The 19519-nt window shown below is 41.1% G+C and overlaps 1 protein-coding gene across 1 annotated transcript in view; it reads right to left on the minus strand.

Annotated features, from left to right (window-relative positions):
• The window catches only part of COPS7B (COP9 signalosome subunit 7B), a 39465-nt gene that overhangs the window by 18157 nt on the left and 1789 nt on the right, over positions 1 to 19519 (minus strand). The window contains exons 2-4 of the mRNA XM_033958021.1: positions 12151 to 12322; positions 1180 to 1255; positions 190 to 278 (exon numbers count right to left, since the gene is read on the minus strand). Of these exons, the coding sequence (XP_033813912.1) occupies positions 190 to 278; positions 1180 to 1255; positions 12151 to 12312 (327 nt within the window). The 5' untranslated portion in view covers positions 12313 to 12322. The remainder of the gene's footprint in view (positions 1 to 189; positions 279 to 1179; positions 1256 to 12150; positions 12323 to 19519) is intronic.

A 19519-nucleotide genomic window follows, 5' to 3' on the forward strand; every position in this document is an offset into this window, starting at 1 on the left:
TATTTGGGGGCGGGAGTAGAAAGATAAGGGGAAGAGGAGAGCAGAGTCGAAAACACAAACAAGAAAAAAACCCATGAGAATAAAGAAAAGAGGAAATGCCTAGATTTCAAACAATGTGTCCAGCCCTGCTATATAATAATAAGGTGACGGTTTTGCACCCTCTAACCATCTTGAGTCCAAATCAGATACCTTCATCCTTGAGGCCAGGCTAATGATGGTCAGGTGCTTCAGCTTGTTCTTCTGTGCTCCTGTCAGCTCAGGTAGATTGCCTTTCATTGCTGTTTGGAAACATCCCAGAAGCAAAATCACAAGATCATTAAATTGGTACTAAAAGCCCCATTCAGGTCCCACAAGAAAAAACAAGGCACGTTATATCATTAATAACCACAGCACAAAGGCACTGTATGATTAAGACCAATCCTATATGCCCAAGTCTAGAATCAGGGTCAGCTCAAGGGATTGCGGCACCCTGAACCAATTTTTGCATTAGCACCACCTCCACCCCTTACAATCTCACTCTCCTTCCTCCCCCCCCCAATCTGTGATCCGATTGGACAAGGTGAGGTACCGGTTCAGGGTACTGATGATAAAGGGTGCCAAAATCCCAGTCTGGCATCTTGAAAGTAGACCAAACTGGGAATTTGGTGCCCTTCGTGACCAGTGCTCTGGGCCAGGGTTGAGCCGGCCCCGACCAGCATGGTGACCAGCAGCCGGGAAATCAGTAGAAAATGGCCTGCCCAGAAAACCCAAGTGTCATTGGATGCACCACCTGCAATCTAGTCTTACGACCTCATGATGCATATTAATGGCTGAATACAAACAAGCCAAAATTATAGAGCACCATCACAGTAGCAAATACTACAGAATTAAATGTAAGCTCACTGTGGACACAAGAAAGTACCTGCATTTAATAAATGTAAACCAATACATTAAATCCATGACCTTGGCCTCTTCCTGTATTGTAATGGCACATTAAAAGTATTGGCGGGAACACTAAGTCAATCTACAGGAAGACCTACTTGAAAACAGCATGAGATCCCTATAGATATTGTGTAACATCTGGGTATACCACCATCTTTGGTGTTTTGATTATCTGACTTTTGGCCTTGCAACACATTTCAAAGTGTATTATCAAAGTCAGGCTTTATTTCTATACTTTGGAGCCTCTTAATCCCTTACCTATATAATCCGGATATGTCCCATATGCAAAAATATTCAACAACTGAAAGTATGCAGCATTAGGTCCTTCAGCAAGCTAGGAGACAAAAGAAAAATCTTGGCTGATATAAAAGCATCCGTTTCCACATCCTCAAAGTGGTCTTAAAGAGCAGATTGTATCATATGTTATCATAAAGTAAATCTCAAGTCTGCAGATACTGAATGTGTACTTCTGGTGCTAACAGTTGGTGGCAGACACTCAGCTACTTGAGCTGACATTGTACCGAGCCATCTAGCCCATTCCAAAGTGAGGAGGAGGCACTGCAGAGTGTCACTTGCTATGACACAAGTACCATAAAAGCATCTGCCTTTTTTCTGCAAGACTCCCAAGCCTTCTCAAGAGCCAAGGATGGAGACAAATTCAGCCTAATGCACTTTTCTCCTTCTGCAAAAAGATCTCAAGGACTGGTTCCGTCTTCTACACATGAATACAATTTGATCATTTTATCCATGCTTCTGTGTTTTGTATGTTACAGAACAAAAATGGAAGCTATAGTCTCTGAAAATCTTTAACCTTTCTCTCCTTAGAGTTTCTGCAAGGCATTTCCTATGAAAGCAATTCCTGATCCCAAAATGCTTCTTCTATAATTTCTAGTCTTCAGTAAAAACATTTTTAAAAATTCTATTAATGTTTTTATAGATCAAATATCATCCCCCCAAAATACCTTATTTCAAAGATAGATACTTTAACTTAGATGGGAGAAGCCACTGCTTGCCCTGGATCAGTGGTTTGGAATGCTGCTACTATTTGGGTTTTTGCCAGGTACTAGTGACCTGGATTGGCCTCCTTGAAGACAGGATACTGGGCTAGATAGACCCAGTAAGGCTATTCTTATGTTTTTATCCCTTCTTACATTTTGAAGCACAGCCAAGGAAATAAATAAGAAAATAAAATAATTCCCCATATCCCCCTCTCCACCATTAAATTTTCTGCAGGGTACTGGAAAGCTGGTTTTTCATTCACACCAAAGCACAAGAGGTTCTGTTACAATCCCAGTTATGATACCACCACCTATTATATTCCAAGATACATTATCCACCCTCAGCTCATTCTTTCACAATAAAGAGCTTTGAGTTCTGTTGGATTCCTGTGGGGATGGAGAAAGTTGCTGTGGGATTCCAGCGGGAGTGTAGTCAATCTCTAGTGATGCCAGACTGTATAGCTGTTCAACCAATGGAACTCTCATTGGTTGAACAGTGAATACCATACCCAAAAAAAACCCCCAAAATCACAAGAAGCTGTTGGGGTTGGGAGCAAGTAGTATTGGCCAAGTTTTACCTTGCTAATTTGAAAATTACTAATCCTTCAGGCCTGGTTAGAATTAGTCCCGCTTTTGGCTACTAGTGAAAACTAGTGCACACAGACTGTGGAATCTGTCAGAACATGCAGGGAAGGGAGATTTTTTGGCATTTCAGAACAGACTTTGATCCTCAACTTACTATTCTGAATAAATAAGGTGTTTTGTTTCATTTGTAACCCTCTGTTTGGAGAGGCTCCATGCCTGCCTGTCACACACATACCGCAAAGTCTATCATCTTTTTGGTACTGGTTAGGCCCCACCCATTACTTTATTTTCCTGGGAGCAATCCATGCAGGGTGTAGGATTAAAATCCCTTGTCAATATAGGACTTAACTGAGGTATAGCTGCTCTATTTGTTGCACATTGGAAATATCTATAATAGTTAATGAACATTTACCCTATTAAGCTTCCACCACCAAAGGCCATCCCTTCAAATCCTTTTTAACTCCTGTATCCACACTTTAATAACGTGAGGTTATTCCACATTTGAGGCACATAGTTCTATCGAGAAATCCTTGTCCCTTCTCCTAAAACGAGTCCCCTGTACATATACTATGTCTGCCTTAGTCAATCTTATTTCCATATACACAGACAGCTTTTTCTTCTTCTGTGGAGAGTTAAGAATTTTAGTTTTGATGTTAGAAGTCTAAACAGTCATTCTCAGAAACTAAACCAAAGTCTGTCGATTTTAGCACATAACTTCTCCCTTCTTTCTCATTCACCTCCCACACTCCATACTTACATTCTTCCCACATTCGTACCTCCCCACTTTCCTTCCTGCAGATCTCATTCTGTCACCCTAATTTCTCCTCCCTCCCATCCCCCAAACAATTTTCAGGTCTGCAACCTCAATACCCAGCCTGCCAAAGCCAGAAAGAGTCAATTCCACGTTCTGTTTACTCATCACCCTATAAACCAACTATTCAGATTACAATCTTCTTAAAATTTATTAGCATCTGTTCAGCTTGGGACTCAAACTTCCAAAGACAAAAATTTCCTCCATAAGTATACACTAGAAGATATGACATGTAAGTCGCGTACACAGAGTCTGTCAATGTTAGAGCGTAAAGATACAACCACCCAGACAAGAATCATTCTTTGATGCGATTGGTCCTTGAAAAATAATGGCAAGTAATTTTAGTTTTATTTTTCTGCAGTATTTGTCCTAACTTGAGCAACAAAGTAATCAAGGCTTTGTTACCGTTTGGATCTTATTTTTGCAAATTAAATTGAAAAAAAAAAGAGAACAACTGCAGATGGTGGTGATGAAATGCATATTTGCTTGTAGACTATCAAGCCATGATTTGAGTTAATTTGCACTCAAAAACAAGCACATCCAACACATTGATTAGCAACTCCTTTTCATCTTTAGTCTCTTATAATTCTCTGGTGTCCAGCAACACTAACCTTATCCCAGTAGACAGAACCTGGACAGTCTTTGAGGCTCAGGTTTCAAAATTGTGTCACAAATTAAGATCTAGTAAATGTGCTCTGGATCCGTTTCCTTCATACCCATATGAGATCAGGCTATTTTTTCTTTTACCAGACTTATAAATTCTGCCTTACTATCAGGTCTATTTTCTGCAGAGATGGGTCACATTGCTCTGACCCCATTACTGAAAAAAGCCAATCTAGAACTATCTTCACCGTCTAGCTATCGACCCATAGCAAATATTCCTCTCCTGACCAAAATGTTAGCGTCTATGATATCTGCTCAGCTTTCATCATATCTAGAGATATTTTACATTCTTTTACCTTGCCAATATGGTTTCAGATCCAATTTCAGTACCGAATCCCTATTGGTCTCATTAATTTCAAAGGTTCAGCAACTACATTCACGTACTAAGTTTGCAATTCTATTACAATTTGATCTATCTGTGGCCTTTGACGTTGTTCACCACAATATTTTGATTTACCAACTCTCTGAGATAGGCATTGATTCCACAGTCTTAGACTGGTTCTCGAAATTCATATGATCTCATTCATATATTGTTAATATGAATGGCACCTTGTCATCTCCTTGGAAGCTGTTATGCGAAGTCCCGCAGGAATCACCTCTGTCCCCTATTCTTTTCAACATCTATATGTCTACTTTGAAATTTTTCCATCTATCTCCCTTTGAAACACTATATACATATGCAGATGACACCTTTGTCCTTCTTGAGATAGATTCAAATCTCACTAACCTTGCTGAGAATATAATAACATGTATAATGAAACTTCAATCTTGGGCCCTTACTGTACAATGAAGCTGAATGAATCCAAAACAAAACTACTTTGGCTTGGCCCAAAATTAGATCAGCTACCTTTGCTCATTTCATTATCTTCTGTATCCTCACTGCAGATTGAATTCTCAAGCAAAGTTTCAGATGTCATTATGGACTTAAAGACCATCTTAACTCTCTGGTAAAAAAAAAGTTTCTTTTAATCTCCACATGTTGAGAAAAGTGAGATCCTGTTTCCACCAATAACATTTTGCTGTCCTTGTACAATCAATCATTCTTTTGAGGATGGATTATTGTAATTCTATCTGTTTAAGTCTAACCAAGAGTCTTCAAAGAATTCAGCAGATTCAGAATATTGCGGCTAAGTTGATCTTTGCAAAAAGCAAATTTGATCATGTTTCCCCGCTTTTGTTAAAAACTTCACTGGCTCCCAGTAATTTCTAGGGTTCACTTTAAATGTGACTGCCTAACATTTAAAATCTTCCTTCTTTAATTCCACTATCTTGGAACTCTGCGAGACCTGATATTACCAGATCTATCCAAAAGCTTAAATTATCTTACCCCTCGCTAAAAGGCGTTATCTATGTTGGCAAATTAGGAAATCTCTTTACTTCAAAATTACTGAGCTTTGCAATAATTTTCCTGCCCAGCTGCGGAATTTGGGTTCCTTCCAATTATTCCAAAAACATCTGAAAACTTGGCTATTCTCAAAAATGTAAATATCGCTGCTCTCTATACAATCACCAATTCTTATTATGTTTTTCCTTCTTTTTAAATTTCTTGTAAACTGTGCCGAGCTCTATCTTTATACAGAAGATGCAGTATATAAGCTTAAGGTTTAGTTTAGATTACATTACAGTTACCTAGACATAGCTTAAAGAACTTTAAGTAACTAACTCTCAAATTTAAGCCCTCTTTTACTAAGCCACAGTAGAGGTTTCTACTGTGAACAACCACAGCAACAACATAAGAACATAAGAATTGCCACTGGTGGGTCAGGCCAGTGGTCCATTGCGCCCTGCAGTCCGTTCCCACGGTGGCCCCCAGGTCAAAGACCAGAGCCCTAACAGAGATCAATCCTACCTGCATACTTTCCGGTTCAGCAGGAACTTGTCCAACCTTGTCTTGAATCCCTGGAGAGTGTTTTCCCCTATAACAACCTCCAGAAGAGTGTTCCAGTTTTCCACCACTCTCTGGGTGAAGAAGAACTTCCTTACGTTTGTACGGAATCTATCCCCTTTTAACTTTAGAGACTGCCCTCTCATTCTTCCTACCTTGGAGAGAGTGAACAACCTGTCTTTATCTATTAAGTCTATTCCCTTCAGTATCTTGAATGTTTCTATCATGTCCCCTCTCAGTCTCCTCTTTTTGAGGGAGAAGAGGCCCAGTTTCTTTAATCTCTCGCTGTACGGCACTCCTCCAGCCCCTTAACCATTTTAGTCGCTCTTCTCTGGACCCTTTCGAGTAGTACTGTGTCCTTCTTCATGACCAGTGCTGGATGCAGTATTCCAAGTGAGGGTGTACCATGGCCCGGTACACAGGCATGATAACCTTCTCCGATCTGTTTGTGATCCCCTTCTTAATCATTCCTAGCATTCTGTTCACCCTCTTTGCCGCCACACATTGCGCGGACAGCTTCATTGACTTGTCGACCAGTACTGCCAAGTCTCTTTCCTGGAGGGTCTCTCCAAGTACCGCCCCTTACATTCTGTATTCGTGTATAAGATTTTTGTTACCAACATGCATCACCTTACACTTATCCCCGTTAAACCTCATTTGCCATGTCACGGCCCATTTCTCGAGCGTGTTTATGTCCTGTTGCAGGTCTTCACAATCCTTCTGCATCTTCACTACTCTGAATCATTTCGTATCGTCTGCAAATTTAATCACCTCACTCGTCGTACCAATTTCCAGGTCGTTTATAAATATGTTGAAGAGCACGGGTCCAAGCACTGAACCCTGTGACGCTTTTCCAGTCCAAGTATTGTCCATTTATCCCCACTCTCTGTTTCCTATCCGCCAACCAGTTTTTTATCCACATGAGTATGTCACCCTCGATTCTGTGGCTCGCAATTTTTCGAAGTAATCGTTCTTGTGGGACCTTGTTGAACGCCTTCTTAAAATCCAGATATACAATGTCGACCGGCTTGCCCTTGTCTATCTGCTTGTTTACTCCCTCGAAGAAGTGCAACAAGTTCGTCAAGCAAGATCTCCCCTTGCTGAAGCCATGCTGGCTGGTCCTCATCCAATTGTGTCCATCAAGGTGATCAATGATGCAGTCCGTTATCAGCGCCTCTACCATCTTTCCCAGTATCGAGGTCAGACTCACCAGTCTGTAGTTTCCCGGATCTCCTCTCGAACCTTTCTTGAAGATCGGTGTAGCATTCGCCACTTTCCAGTCTTCCGGAATCCTTCCCGATTGGATCGACAGATTGGCTATCAGTTAAAGCAGTTCTCTTACAAACATCTCTTACAAACAATCAGGGAAGCAGGACTCTAGAGCAGACTACCTGGCCAAATCAAAAGCCATCAAAACAGCAGTCAGGGAGGCTAAATTCCTCATGGAGGAGTCTCTAGCAAAGAACATCCAGAAGGGAGATAAATCCTTCTTCAAGTATATCAGTGATAGAAGAAAAAACTCAGGCGGGATTGTACGTCTTAGGAAACCAGACGGAGACTATGTGGAAAAGGATTCGGAAAAAGCCCAACTATTAAATGAATACTTCTGCTCAGTCTTCACCCGAGAAGCGCCAGGGCTCGGCCCTCAGCTACAGACAAGGGTTGGCTCAGTTGACCCGTTTAGTAACTTTGAGTTTACATCCAGCAGTGTCTACGGTGAGCTGTCAAAGCTCAAGGTTAACAAAGCAATGGGGCCGGACAACCTGCACCCCAGGGTGCTTAGGGAGCTGAGTGATGTCTTGGCGGAGCCACTGTCCGCGCTCTTCAACCTCTCCCTTAGTACAGGCAGCGTCCCGTTGGACTGGAGGACGGCTAACGTCATTCCACTCCACAAGAAAGGCTCAAAGATGGAGACAGCAAACTACAGACCAGTGAGTCTAACATCGATAGTGAGCAAACTAATGGAAACTCTAATCAAACACCAATTAGATAAGATCCTGGATGAGGAGAATCTACGGGATCCCCGACAACATGGATTTACTAAGGGGAGATCCTGCCAATCCAACCTGATCAGCTTCTTTGACTGGGTAACGGGGAAGCTGGATATTGGGGAGTCCCTGGACATCGTGTACCTGGACTTTAGCAAAGCATTCGATAGCATACCACACCGCAGGTTACTGAGCAAGATGAGTTCTATAGGATTAGGTAACACATTGACGAAATGGGTTGGGAGCTGGCTTGGAGGTAGTCTCCAAAGGGTGGTGGTGAACAGCACCCCCTCCGAAATGACGGAGGTGATTAGTGGAGTACCACAGGGCTCAGTCTTGGGCCCAATCCTATTCAACATCTTTATAAGAGACTTGGCAGAAGGGCTTCGAGGTAAAATAAATGCACAACAGACGAAGATTCAGTGCCCGACAACATGATGCACGACCTACTCCTACTTGAGCGATGGTCTAGGACATGGCAACTCAACTTCAATGCCAAAAAATGCAAAGTTATGCACCTGGGCAGCCAGAATCCATGCAAGTCTTATAACCTTAATGGCGAGATCCTAGCAAAAACGGTAGCAGAACGAGACTTGGGGGTAATCGTCAGTGAGGACATGAAGTCTGCCAATCAAGTGGAGCAGGCTTCGTCCAAGGCAAGACAAATCATGGGCTGCATACGAAGGGGTTTCGTCAGTTGTAAGGCGGAAGTCATTATGCCATTGTATAGATCCACGGTGAGGCCCCACCTGGAATACTGTGTGCAATTCTGGAGGCCGCATTATCGCAAGGATGTGCTGAGACTGGAGTCGGTGCAAATAATGGCCACCCGGATGGTCTCGGGACTCAAGAATCTACCATACGAAAAACGGCTTGACAAATTACAGCTATACTCGCTCGAGGAGCGCAGAGAGAGGGGGGACATGATCGAGACGTTCAAGTATCTTACGGGCCGCATCGAGGCGGAGGAAGATATCTTCTTTTTCAAGGGTCCCACGACAACAAGAGGGCATCCATTGAAAATCAGGGGCGGGAAACTACGAGGTGACACCAGGAAATTCTTTTTCACTGAAAGAGTGGTTGATCGCTGGAATAGTCTTCCACTACAGGTGATTGAGGCCAGCAGCGTGCCTGATTTTAAGGCCAAATGGGATCGGCACATGGGATCTATTCACAGGGCAAAGGTAGGGGAGGGACATTAAGGTGGGCAGACTAGATGGGCCGTGGGCCCTTATCTGCCGTCTATTTCTATGTTTCTATGTTCAGCTATAGTCCCTTTCAGTTCCTTGATTACCCTCGGATGGATGCCATCTGGTCCCGGGAATTATCATTTTTAAGTCTATCAATCTGCCTGGCTTACTAGCTCCCACATATTTCATGAATTAATTGGCAATGAGATATTTTTAAATGATTTTATCCTCCATAATCACTGATTTAATTATTTTAAAGTTGTTTCAAGTTGTTTGATGAACTAAACAGTGTTTCCTTTGATTGAGAGCATTTATTTGTGAACTTTATTTAATCAATTGATAGTAAGTTATTTATGAAGTGATGATATATTTGATAGACAATTGTATTTGTAGTTAAAAATTGTTGGATAGTTTCAGTTATTTGATATCATAATATTGAAGTATGAACCAATTAATCATGAAAACTAAATGAAATTATTACAGTATTCGTCTATTTTGAATATGGTATATATGTAATGAACTAGTAATTGATTATAAATAATATATTGAATTTAAAGAAGTTTTCAACACAGTCTAAGTGTCAATAATGTATGCTATAATTGTTTTTGAATATATTGTTTTTGTATCATGCAGAACTCCTTTATGAACCCTTGAAAAAGCCCTTGTGGGCGAAACGGGTCCCGTCGGGGAATGCTAGAGATACTGCATTAAAAGGATAAGTAAAAGAAAAATGGGCTGTTTTGGTTTTTATTTTGAAAAGTAACAGAAAGAAAAACAGCAGTAAACAAACAAGCTACATTTTCTATAAAAAGAAGGAGGCAATTAGAAGAGCCAAAGCTGGAGATTCATACATATTGATGTAAACAGCTTTGTAAGCCCTCTTGCCTTCCTTTAATTGAACCCTAACAAGTGGGGTGTCTTGCTGTGGTTGTTTCCAGTTTGCCCCACTTCATCATCTTCTGCATCCTTTTAAAGGTTTCTACTGTGACCCAGGGCGCCAAATGCTCCGATGCTCATAGGAATTCTTGTAGAAACCTCTACCATAGCTTAGTAAAAAACAAACAAACAACCAGGTGGGGGGGGGGGGGGGGGGGAGCGGGAGTTAATTTTTTGCTGGTTTTTCAATTTTATAATTCCATTATAATGTGCCATGAGAAACATTTGCTCCATTTAGTGTGCCAGGGCTAAATCAGTTTGAAAGACACTGCTCTACGTTTCAATTACACCTCTCTAAAACCTGGAGAAACCCATCTGGCGTTCCACAGGGGTCTCCATTATTCCCACTGCTCTTCAACGTCTACATGTCATCACTAGGCGTGCAGCTGGCCCAGCGGGGTATAAAATTATTCAGTTATGCAAATGACTTTACAATCATTATCCCGTTCACTACTTCTCCCTCTGAAACCACCCCCATGGCAACAAAAGCACTAAACCTGATGGAACAATGGACCACAGAATTCAGACTAAAGCTAAATTCAGAAAAAACTAAATTCTTCATAGCCTCGCCACACCCACCTGTCACTACAACACTACTATGCATCAACAATCTCAGCTACCCTATTCAACCTACAATGAAGGTTCTGGGGGTAATACTGGACCAAGGCCTAACCATGAAAGACCAAGTGGACTCCCTAGTCAGAAAGGGTTTTTTTACTCTGGAAACTTAGGTCCATTAAAGCATACTTTGACGCTTCATCATTCAGAATTCTGGTACAATCCCTAATACTAAGCCATCTCGATTATTGTAACATTGCCCATCTGGCAATCTCCCAGAAGAACATGCAGAGACTACAACTGGTACAAAATATGGCAGTCAGGTTGATCTTTGGGTTGAAGAAGTCCGATCACATAACCCCTTCCTACTGACTCATGCACTGGCTGCCAATGGAGGCACGTGCAAAGTTCAAGCTGGGATGTTTCTGCTTCAAGGTACTATCCGGTCTAGCCCCTAAATATATAACTGACCTCTTCTCCTTCTCAACCAACAGACATAAGAGAACACACCTGAAATTCGTTTCTCCATCGGCTAGAGGATGTAAATTTAAGAGACACCATCAACAACTTCTATCGTATCAAGCAGCCTTATGGGGCAAAGACCTGGAAAAACTAATTATACACGCAAATAACTATGGTGAATTTAGGAAACATCTAAAAACATACCTGTTCTTGAATTACCTAGGTAACGAATCTATACAATCGCTCCCATCACAATCTCTCCCCTAAATCTGATCCCCTAAACTGTTAGCCACTAATCTCTAACTATGTATGTTCCATTCAATTTGTAGCATCTTTCTAATCATTGTAAACCGCATAGAACTTCACGGTCCTGCGGTATATAAACTATTATTATTATTACATGAAGGTTCACAGAAACTTATCTGTAAGCAGCAAGATCCCACCGACAATGGCCAGTGTTTCACCAAAAGCTATTTCAGGGACATTAGGATCCAGCAGTAGACTTTCCATAATGGTTTAAACTGTATCAAGTTTTCCTTCAAAATAAATTTATTAGTTAAACTTTGTAAAAACACTACTACCAGAGCTTTCACTACAGAAGGTGACAAGGATCCAAAATACAAAATGAATTTTGTGTTTTAGAAAGAACAAACTTCATTTGTTGAGGTGCAACTAATTGAAACATTTTTATGTTTCACTTGTATATTCTGATATTTGTCAGCATTATTTCTGGTCTGAAGAAGGAATACCTCTGAAAGCTAATCGTAAAATATATTGTTATTTCAATTTCCTTTAATGTTTTATTTCCATATATAAAAACTCCTCCAATGGACATTCAGCTTTAACAGGAGCCTCAGTTCACTCAAATTGCTTTACTGTATTTGCTACTTCTTTCGCAAAACCTGACAAAAATATCATGCATTGTTAAGATTGTATCAAGTTTGCCCTTAATCTTAGAATCCGATATGAAATGGGAAATCACCTTCAATAATTCTTTAGATTCTGAAGGAACAGGTTCAAATCAGCATTAAAATATTCTTAGCTTTATATGGCAGTTCTCCCTGGAGAGTTAGCCAACATATAGCAAACTCCCAATGTTAAAGCTACCCTGTTTATACTGTACCATATATCAAAGATGTGAAGATATTCTTACCTCTTGCACGCTGGGCAGCTCCAACAGCTCTCCAAAGACATAAACTCCAGGAGCTTCCAGCACTTGACTTATTAAATTGGTCAGCCCAGGCCCTTTAGTACCTTTAGCCAGCAAAATGAATTGTTCTAATAGGTTAGAGGAGGGCTTCTGTTCTCCGGCCATTATAAACTATCTAAAAAGAAAAACAGAGGAGAAAAATCTAAAAGCCTTGAGCTGCAGATTGTTCCTACTGTACCCCACATTGAGTGCATTTCTTCAAAAAGGCAGTACATATACACAAAAAAATATTCAGCTACTCATCCTTTTACGGATCAGCCATCTTGTTCCTACAATGACTGCAGCCAATGTGATTACCCTATAGGAGGCAATACCCCATTCCATAAGATTTTGAGGAGGAAATGCTTTGATATATTTAAAATTGTTGGAGGGTAAGGACAGTCTTATCGTATTCTACAAATGTTCAAGGAGAAAGCATCAACTTTAGCAACCAATACTTCCATAGCCTGAACTGTATTCCCCACCATCAAATCCAACTTCTTTATGGCCATGAGAAGTGTCCCCAGGGTTACTGCAGGTTCTACTGCCAGCTCTCCAGCCTCCTCGATGTTCTTCCCACCTTGCAGGTCCCCTTGGAATGTGGCATCGTTGAATAATATAATAATATTATTTCCTCTGTTTGGCTTTTTCACTGCACAGACCCCTGAGGAACCCCACTATTTACCCTTTTACATTGAGAATATTGACCATTTAAACTTACTCTCTGTTTTCTGTCTTTCAACCAGTTCTTAATCCATAATAGGACATTACCTCCTATCCCATGACTTTCTAATTTCCTCAGAAGTCTTTCATAAGGTACTTGTCAAATGCGTTTTGAAAATCCAAATGCACAATATCAACTGGCTCACCTTTATCCACATGTTTACTCACTCCTCCAAAGAAATGCAATAGACTGGTGAGGCAAGATTTCCCTTGACTAAATAAATCCATGCTGGTTTTCTCTCATCCATCCATACTTTATGTATATGTTCTGTCATCTTGTTCTTTATAATAGTCTCTACCATTTCGTCCGGCTCCTTGTGACCCTGGGTAAGTCACTTAATCTTCCATTGCCCAGGGTACCTGTATGTATGTAAACTGCTTTAATATGTAACCACAAAAAGGTGGTATACAAGTTCCATATCCTTCCCTTTCCCCTTAATAAAAATTTCTTTGCTCCTTTCTACCAATCTGCTCGGTTTTGATATATTGCTCATTGTGTATCTAAGCAGTATACAATTTAAAAGAAATGCTCTCCTATTTCTGTACCAGAAGGTGGCGACTGCTGCTTGGTTGTCTTTCTGAATTCCATCTCTTTCCGAGACTTGCTGTTGTGGGCTAGATGCAATTCCTTTATCTTGGTTGAAAATGCCTATTTGTGATCTACTTCCTCTTGCTTTATCCTTGTAAATCTTATGATGACCTTTTGGTCATGTTCCATGAGTTTGTCTTTTTAATCCAAATTAATTGCTGAACTTTTTTCTCAGTTAATAATTTGCTCAATGGAAGCAAAAGCTAATTGGGTTTCAGATACTGAATACCTATTTTAGCCAACTGCTTCATAACCAACACATGACCTATAAGCTCAAAGGCACCAAGTCCAATTAAAATTTTAAAAAGTTATCTGTCCCCCATCCCCCTATTTGACAAATTTCTTGCCTAATCAGATGACCTCTCTCAGGTATTCTTTCCCCTTATAACCCCAATGTATTATGTAACTTCTTTCTCTCATGTATTCCTTCCCTATGCTTCCCTAATTATCATGTAACTTCCTTCTTCTTGCATTGTGTAATTCGCTGATTGTCCAGCCTTCTTTCTAGGTGAACCGCCTAGAAGTCAGTTTGACTATGGCGGTATAGAAAAATAAAGTTATATTATTATTATTATCATTCAGATCAGCATGAATTTCACCAAGTAATACAGAACCAAATATTTTCCAGAGAAGAAAAAATGGTAAAACTAGAGGGCAGAAATTGAGGTTGCAGAGTGGTAGACTTAGGAGTCATGTTAGAAAATTATTTTTCACATAGAGGGTGGTTGATGCCTGGAATGTCTTACTGAGGGAGTTGGTGGAGAGGAAAACAGTGTTGGATGAACACAGAGGATCTCTAATCAGAAAATTACTGGTATAAACTGAAGAACTGAGACCAGTACTGGGAAAAGGAAATCACCATGGGCCACATCATTTTTGGGAACAGAAACTAATGCTGGAGCAATGGTAACAGGCTCCTGCAAGATCAACTAGACAGTTTAAACAAGACAGACTTTATACTAGCCGCTAAATAGACCAAACTACAACCCCTATCCCTCCACTCCCAGGACGAAATACACCTCAAAACACCCCCTGGTCATGCCCTTCAAATGCAAACCACAAAGCAACGGTACTACTCCCACTTCATACTGAGTCACTGGAATCGACTGCCACTGCAGATTAGATCCCTGAGCGCGGCGGGAACAAGACTTCTATCAAACAACATCAAGAGAGGAATAGAACAGGCTTTAAACTGAGAGGAAGGGGAAAGCCGACAGTCGACCTAGCGTCGATGATTCGGAAGAAGGTATCCCGTGATGATACTAAGGGGATGCAAGGCTGGGAAGAAACAAGGGACAATTTACAGGAGTCAACTAACCCAGAAGAAGAGGTTAGAAGGATTGTACCAAAAGAGAAGAGACTAAAGACCGAAACACAGGGAAAGGAAATGAAGACACTTAAATGCTGGGATCTAAATTGCATATATACTAATGCAAGGAGCCTAGGAAACAAAATGGGGGAACTAGAAGCCGTGGCCAATGCAGAAGACTTAGACATCTTTGGAATCTCTGAAACTTGGTGGAATGAGGAAAGCAAATGGGGATATAAGCTCTATCGCCAGGACAGGTCAGGACAGAAAGGAGGTGGAATAGCCCTCTACATAAAAGAAACCATACAGTCGACAAGAATAGACACAGTGGAGACGACCAACAAGCTGGAATCGCTATGGGTTAAAATACCGGGTAGAAAGGGACATGAAATAAAAATGGGCCTATACTATCTCCACCCGGGCAAACCAGAGATATCGATAAAGAAATGGAAGCCGAGATGAAACAAGAATGCAAAAGCGATTACACAGTTATTATGGGAGACTTCAACTACCCCGGGATAGACTGGAGTCTTGGAAACTCAAAATGCGCTAGGGAAACAGAATTCCTGGAGGCTATACAAGATTGCTTCATGAAGCAGCTTGTTAGAGAACTGACGAGAGGAAATGCCACTCTGGATCTAATCCTAAATGGGTTAATGGGACCTGCAAAGGAAGTGGAAGTAGTGGGACCGTTGGGAAACAATGACCATAACATGATCAAATTCAAGGTTGAAGCAGGAATACCAAAAGGAAAGAGAATCATGGCAACAACTTTTAACTTCAGAAAAGGAAACTATGAAGCAATGAGAAAAATGGTAAGGAAGAAACTTAGGAACACTTCCAAGAAATGGAGGATGGTAGAACATGCCTGGTCTTTTTTCAAGGACACGGTGAGCGAGGCGCAAAATCTGTACATCCCCAGATTCAGAAAGGGGAGCAAAAAGAGTCGAATAAAGGACCAGATATGGATGACTAAAATAGTGAAGGAAGCGCTAAGTAATAAGAAAAATTCATTCAGGAGATGGAAAGAGGACAAAACTGAAGGGAACTGGAAAGAGCACAGGAAGTATCAAAAAGAATGTCAGCGTGTGGTTCGAAAAGCCAAAAGAGAGTATGAAGAGAGGTTAGCCAGGGAGGCTCGAAATTTCAAACCGTTCTTCAGATATGTTAAAGGGAAACAGCCGGCTAGGGAGGAGGTGGGACCGCTGGACGACGGAGACAGGAAGGGAGTAGTGAAGGAGGAGAAAGAAATCGCTGAAAATCTTAACATGTTCTTTTCGTCTGTATTTACAAACGAAGACACAACCAGCATACTGGAACCTGAGCAATTGTTCAATAGAAATCAAGCAGAAAAATTAACATTCATGGAAGTGAGCCTTGAAGATGTACACAGACAGATAGATAAACTAAAAATTGACAAATCCCCAGGTCCGGACAGAATCCATCCAAGGGTTCTGAAGGAACTAAAGGAGGAGATAGCAGAACTACTGCAGCAAATATGCAATCTTTCCCTGAAGACAGGCGTGATCCCGGAGGATTGGAAGACGGCCAACGTCACGCCCATCTTTAAAAAGGGATCAAGAGGTGACCCGGGAAACTACAGACCGGTGAGTCTGACCTCGGTTCCGGGAAAAATGGCAGAAGCACTGATAATAGAAAACATCGATGAACACTTGGAAAGAAACAAACTTCTGATAACCAGCCAACATGGTTTCTGCAGGGGGAGATCGTGCTAATTAACTTACTACACTTCTTCGAAGGAATTAACAAACAGATGGACAGAGGTGACCCCATAGACATCATATACCTTGATTTCCAAAAAGCCTTTGACAAGATGCCTCATGAACGACTACTCCGGAAACTGAAGAACCATGGGGTGGACGGAGACGTACATAAATGGATCAGAAACTGGTTGGCAGGTAGGAAACAGAGGGTAGGGGTGAAGGGCCACTACTCGGACTGGAGGAGGGTCACGAGTGGTGTTCTGCAGGGCTCAGTGCTCGGGCCGCTGCTATTTAATATATTCATAAATGATCTAGAAACAGGGACGAAGTGTGAGATAATAAAATTTGCAGATGACACCAAACTATTTAGGGGAGCTCGGACTAAAGAGGACTCTGAGGAATTGCAAAGAGACTTGAACAAACTAGGGGAATGGGCGACAAAATGGCAAATGAAGTTCAACATTGAGAAATGTAAAGTATTGCATGTGGGAAGCAGAAACCCGAGGTACAACTATACGATGGGAAGGATGTTATTGAATGAGAGTACCCAAGAGAGGGACTTGGGGGTAATGGTGGACAGGTCAATGAAGCCGACGGCACAATGTGCAGCGGCTGCTAAGAGAGCGAATAGAATGCTAGGTATAATCAAGAAGGGTATTACAACCAGGACGAAAGAAGTTATCCTGCTGCTGTATCGGGCGATGGTGCACCCACACCTGGAATACTGCGTCCAGTTTTGGTCGCCATACCTTAAGAAGGATATGGCGTTACTCGAGAGAGTTCTGAGAAGAGCGACACGTCTGATAAAAGGGATGGAAAACCTTTCATACGCTGAGAGATTGGAGAAACTGGGTCTCTTTTCCCTGGAGAAGAGGAGACTTAGAGGGGATATGATAGAGACTTATAAGATCATGAGGGGCATAGAGAGAGTAGAGAGGGACAGATTCTTCAAACTTTCAAAAAATAAAAGAACAAGAGGGCATTCAGAAAAGTTGAAAGGGGACAGATTCAATACAAATGCCAGGAAGTTCTTCTTTACCTAACGTGTGGTGGACACCTGGAATACGCTTCCAGAGGACGTTATAAGGCAGAGTACGGTACTGGGATTTAAGAAGGGATTGGACAATTTCCTGCTGGAAAAGGGAATAGAAGGGTATAAATAGAGGATTACTGCTCAGGTCCTGGAGCTGTTGGGCCGCCACGTGAGCCGACTGCTGAGCAAGATGGACCTCAGGTCTGACCCAGCAGAGGCATTGCTTATGTTCTTAAGTTAAGGACTCCTCAGCTTGTCACCTAACAGACCTTGTCACCTAAACCCCTACCCTTGACCGATAGACTACAAAGAGATGTATATTAGTATCAGAACCAGTATGTGTCACATAAGGATAACTTATATCATATAATGTAACTGTCTGTGTGTCGAATTAGGTATAACTTGTAGTGGAAACCTTGCATCGTAAGGACAACCATAGCAAATTGTAATCAGTAAACTGTATATTATTAGCCCCTAGCATGGATCAAGTTAGGATAAAAACTTGCATTGTAAACTTGTATAGAAATTATGTATTTTAAACCTGTAACCCGTTCTGAGCTCTTTGAGGACAACAGGCTAGAAAACGAATTAAATAAATAAATATCTGAACGCCTAAATTTAGCCTAGAAAGTAATAACCATGGAGATGACTTTTCTGCAAGGCTAGCAGCATCCACATCAAGTTTACCCTTCCAATTTGGCAACATCTTACCTTATGGTACAATTTTCTTCAATAATTCAAAGGGTGGCAGTCTGGACCACTATCTTAAGGAACTAATCTATTCCCACAAAAAGCAGGAGCCACGTGTTCTGGGGTTTGCTGTCGGGGTGCTTGCTCAGTTTCACAATAGTATCATCAAGAACTTCACTTTTCTTAAAATATTTCTTACAACAGTGAGAGTAACAATACAGCTTTTTGCCGTCTCTCTCTTCTTGGTGAAACAATACTTATTGCCAATAGGGAAACACCATTCAAAAGAAGTGTCAATCTCATTCCTCTCCCTTGGTGACAGAAATTGTTGTCTTCTTTTTCATACTAGACTGTGCGTTGCTGAACTCTTCCTTTATTCATTTGGATTGAAAGTATTTGTATGAGATATGAGTATAAAGACATTTCTTTAGAAATATTTGAATTGTAAAATGTTTTAAAAATTGATCATTGTATTTGCTAGAATTGTTCTAGTTTCTTTGTGGTGTGATCCGTAATAGTACTGGAATATAAGTTTATATTGTATTATGGCAGCAGTCATCACTAGGCAATTTAGGAAGTGTCAGAAGAATTGATGCAAACTCTAGTTCTGCTTTGCCTAAACCTGCAAAACATCACTAATATCCTCCCCATTTTTAGCGATTGCTTTTTAGAAAGCTGGTCCCTTATGTAGATGAGCAGTCTATAGGAACATAGTCCTGGACAAGCTTATAAAGCAACCATTAGCTCTAGAACTATCAAAGGCCTTTAAGAGGTTTGATTGTACTAAAACTTTCCTCTTCATAAAAGGCTGGACATAAGGATCAGAGTCATAGTTAGCCAAACAATTTCTGCTCACAAGCAAGGATCCTTATATTCCTCTACAGCTACCCAAATGACAGACTTTTTATTCTTTGAAAATGTTAAAAATTAGGGAAATGTTGACAAAACACTGCTAAAGTGAAGGGTCTGTAACACTCACCATAAACCAGTGGCTCATTAATTTTTATGGCCTATTCTAGAGAGGGGGGTGGGAAGCAAGCATGGGATTCAATATGTTCATGTATTTACCAAATGATCCTGTTCAGGGTGGTACCATGAAGCACAGTATGGTGAAAGCCAAGAACAAAGCTAGTGACATCTACCTGGCCAGTCTACCTGGATGAGCCTTGGGACTCTGCAATATCATACTTGCAACAGCAGAAATTACACTATAAAATCGGCAAAACTGATCAACAATGAAGGATAGTCTGGATCATCATATATTC

This window comes from Geotrypetes seraphini, chromosome 9 (genome assembly GCF_902459505.1).
Source record: "Geotrypetes seraphini chromosome 9, aGeoSer1.1, whole genome shotgun sequence".
In the NCBI taxonomy this organism is placed as follows: domain Eukaryota; kingdom Metazoa; phylum Chordata; class Amphibia; order Gymnophiona; family Dermophiidae; genus Geotrypetes; species Geotrypetes seraphini.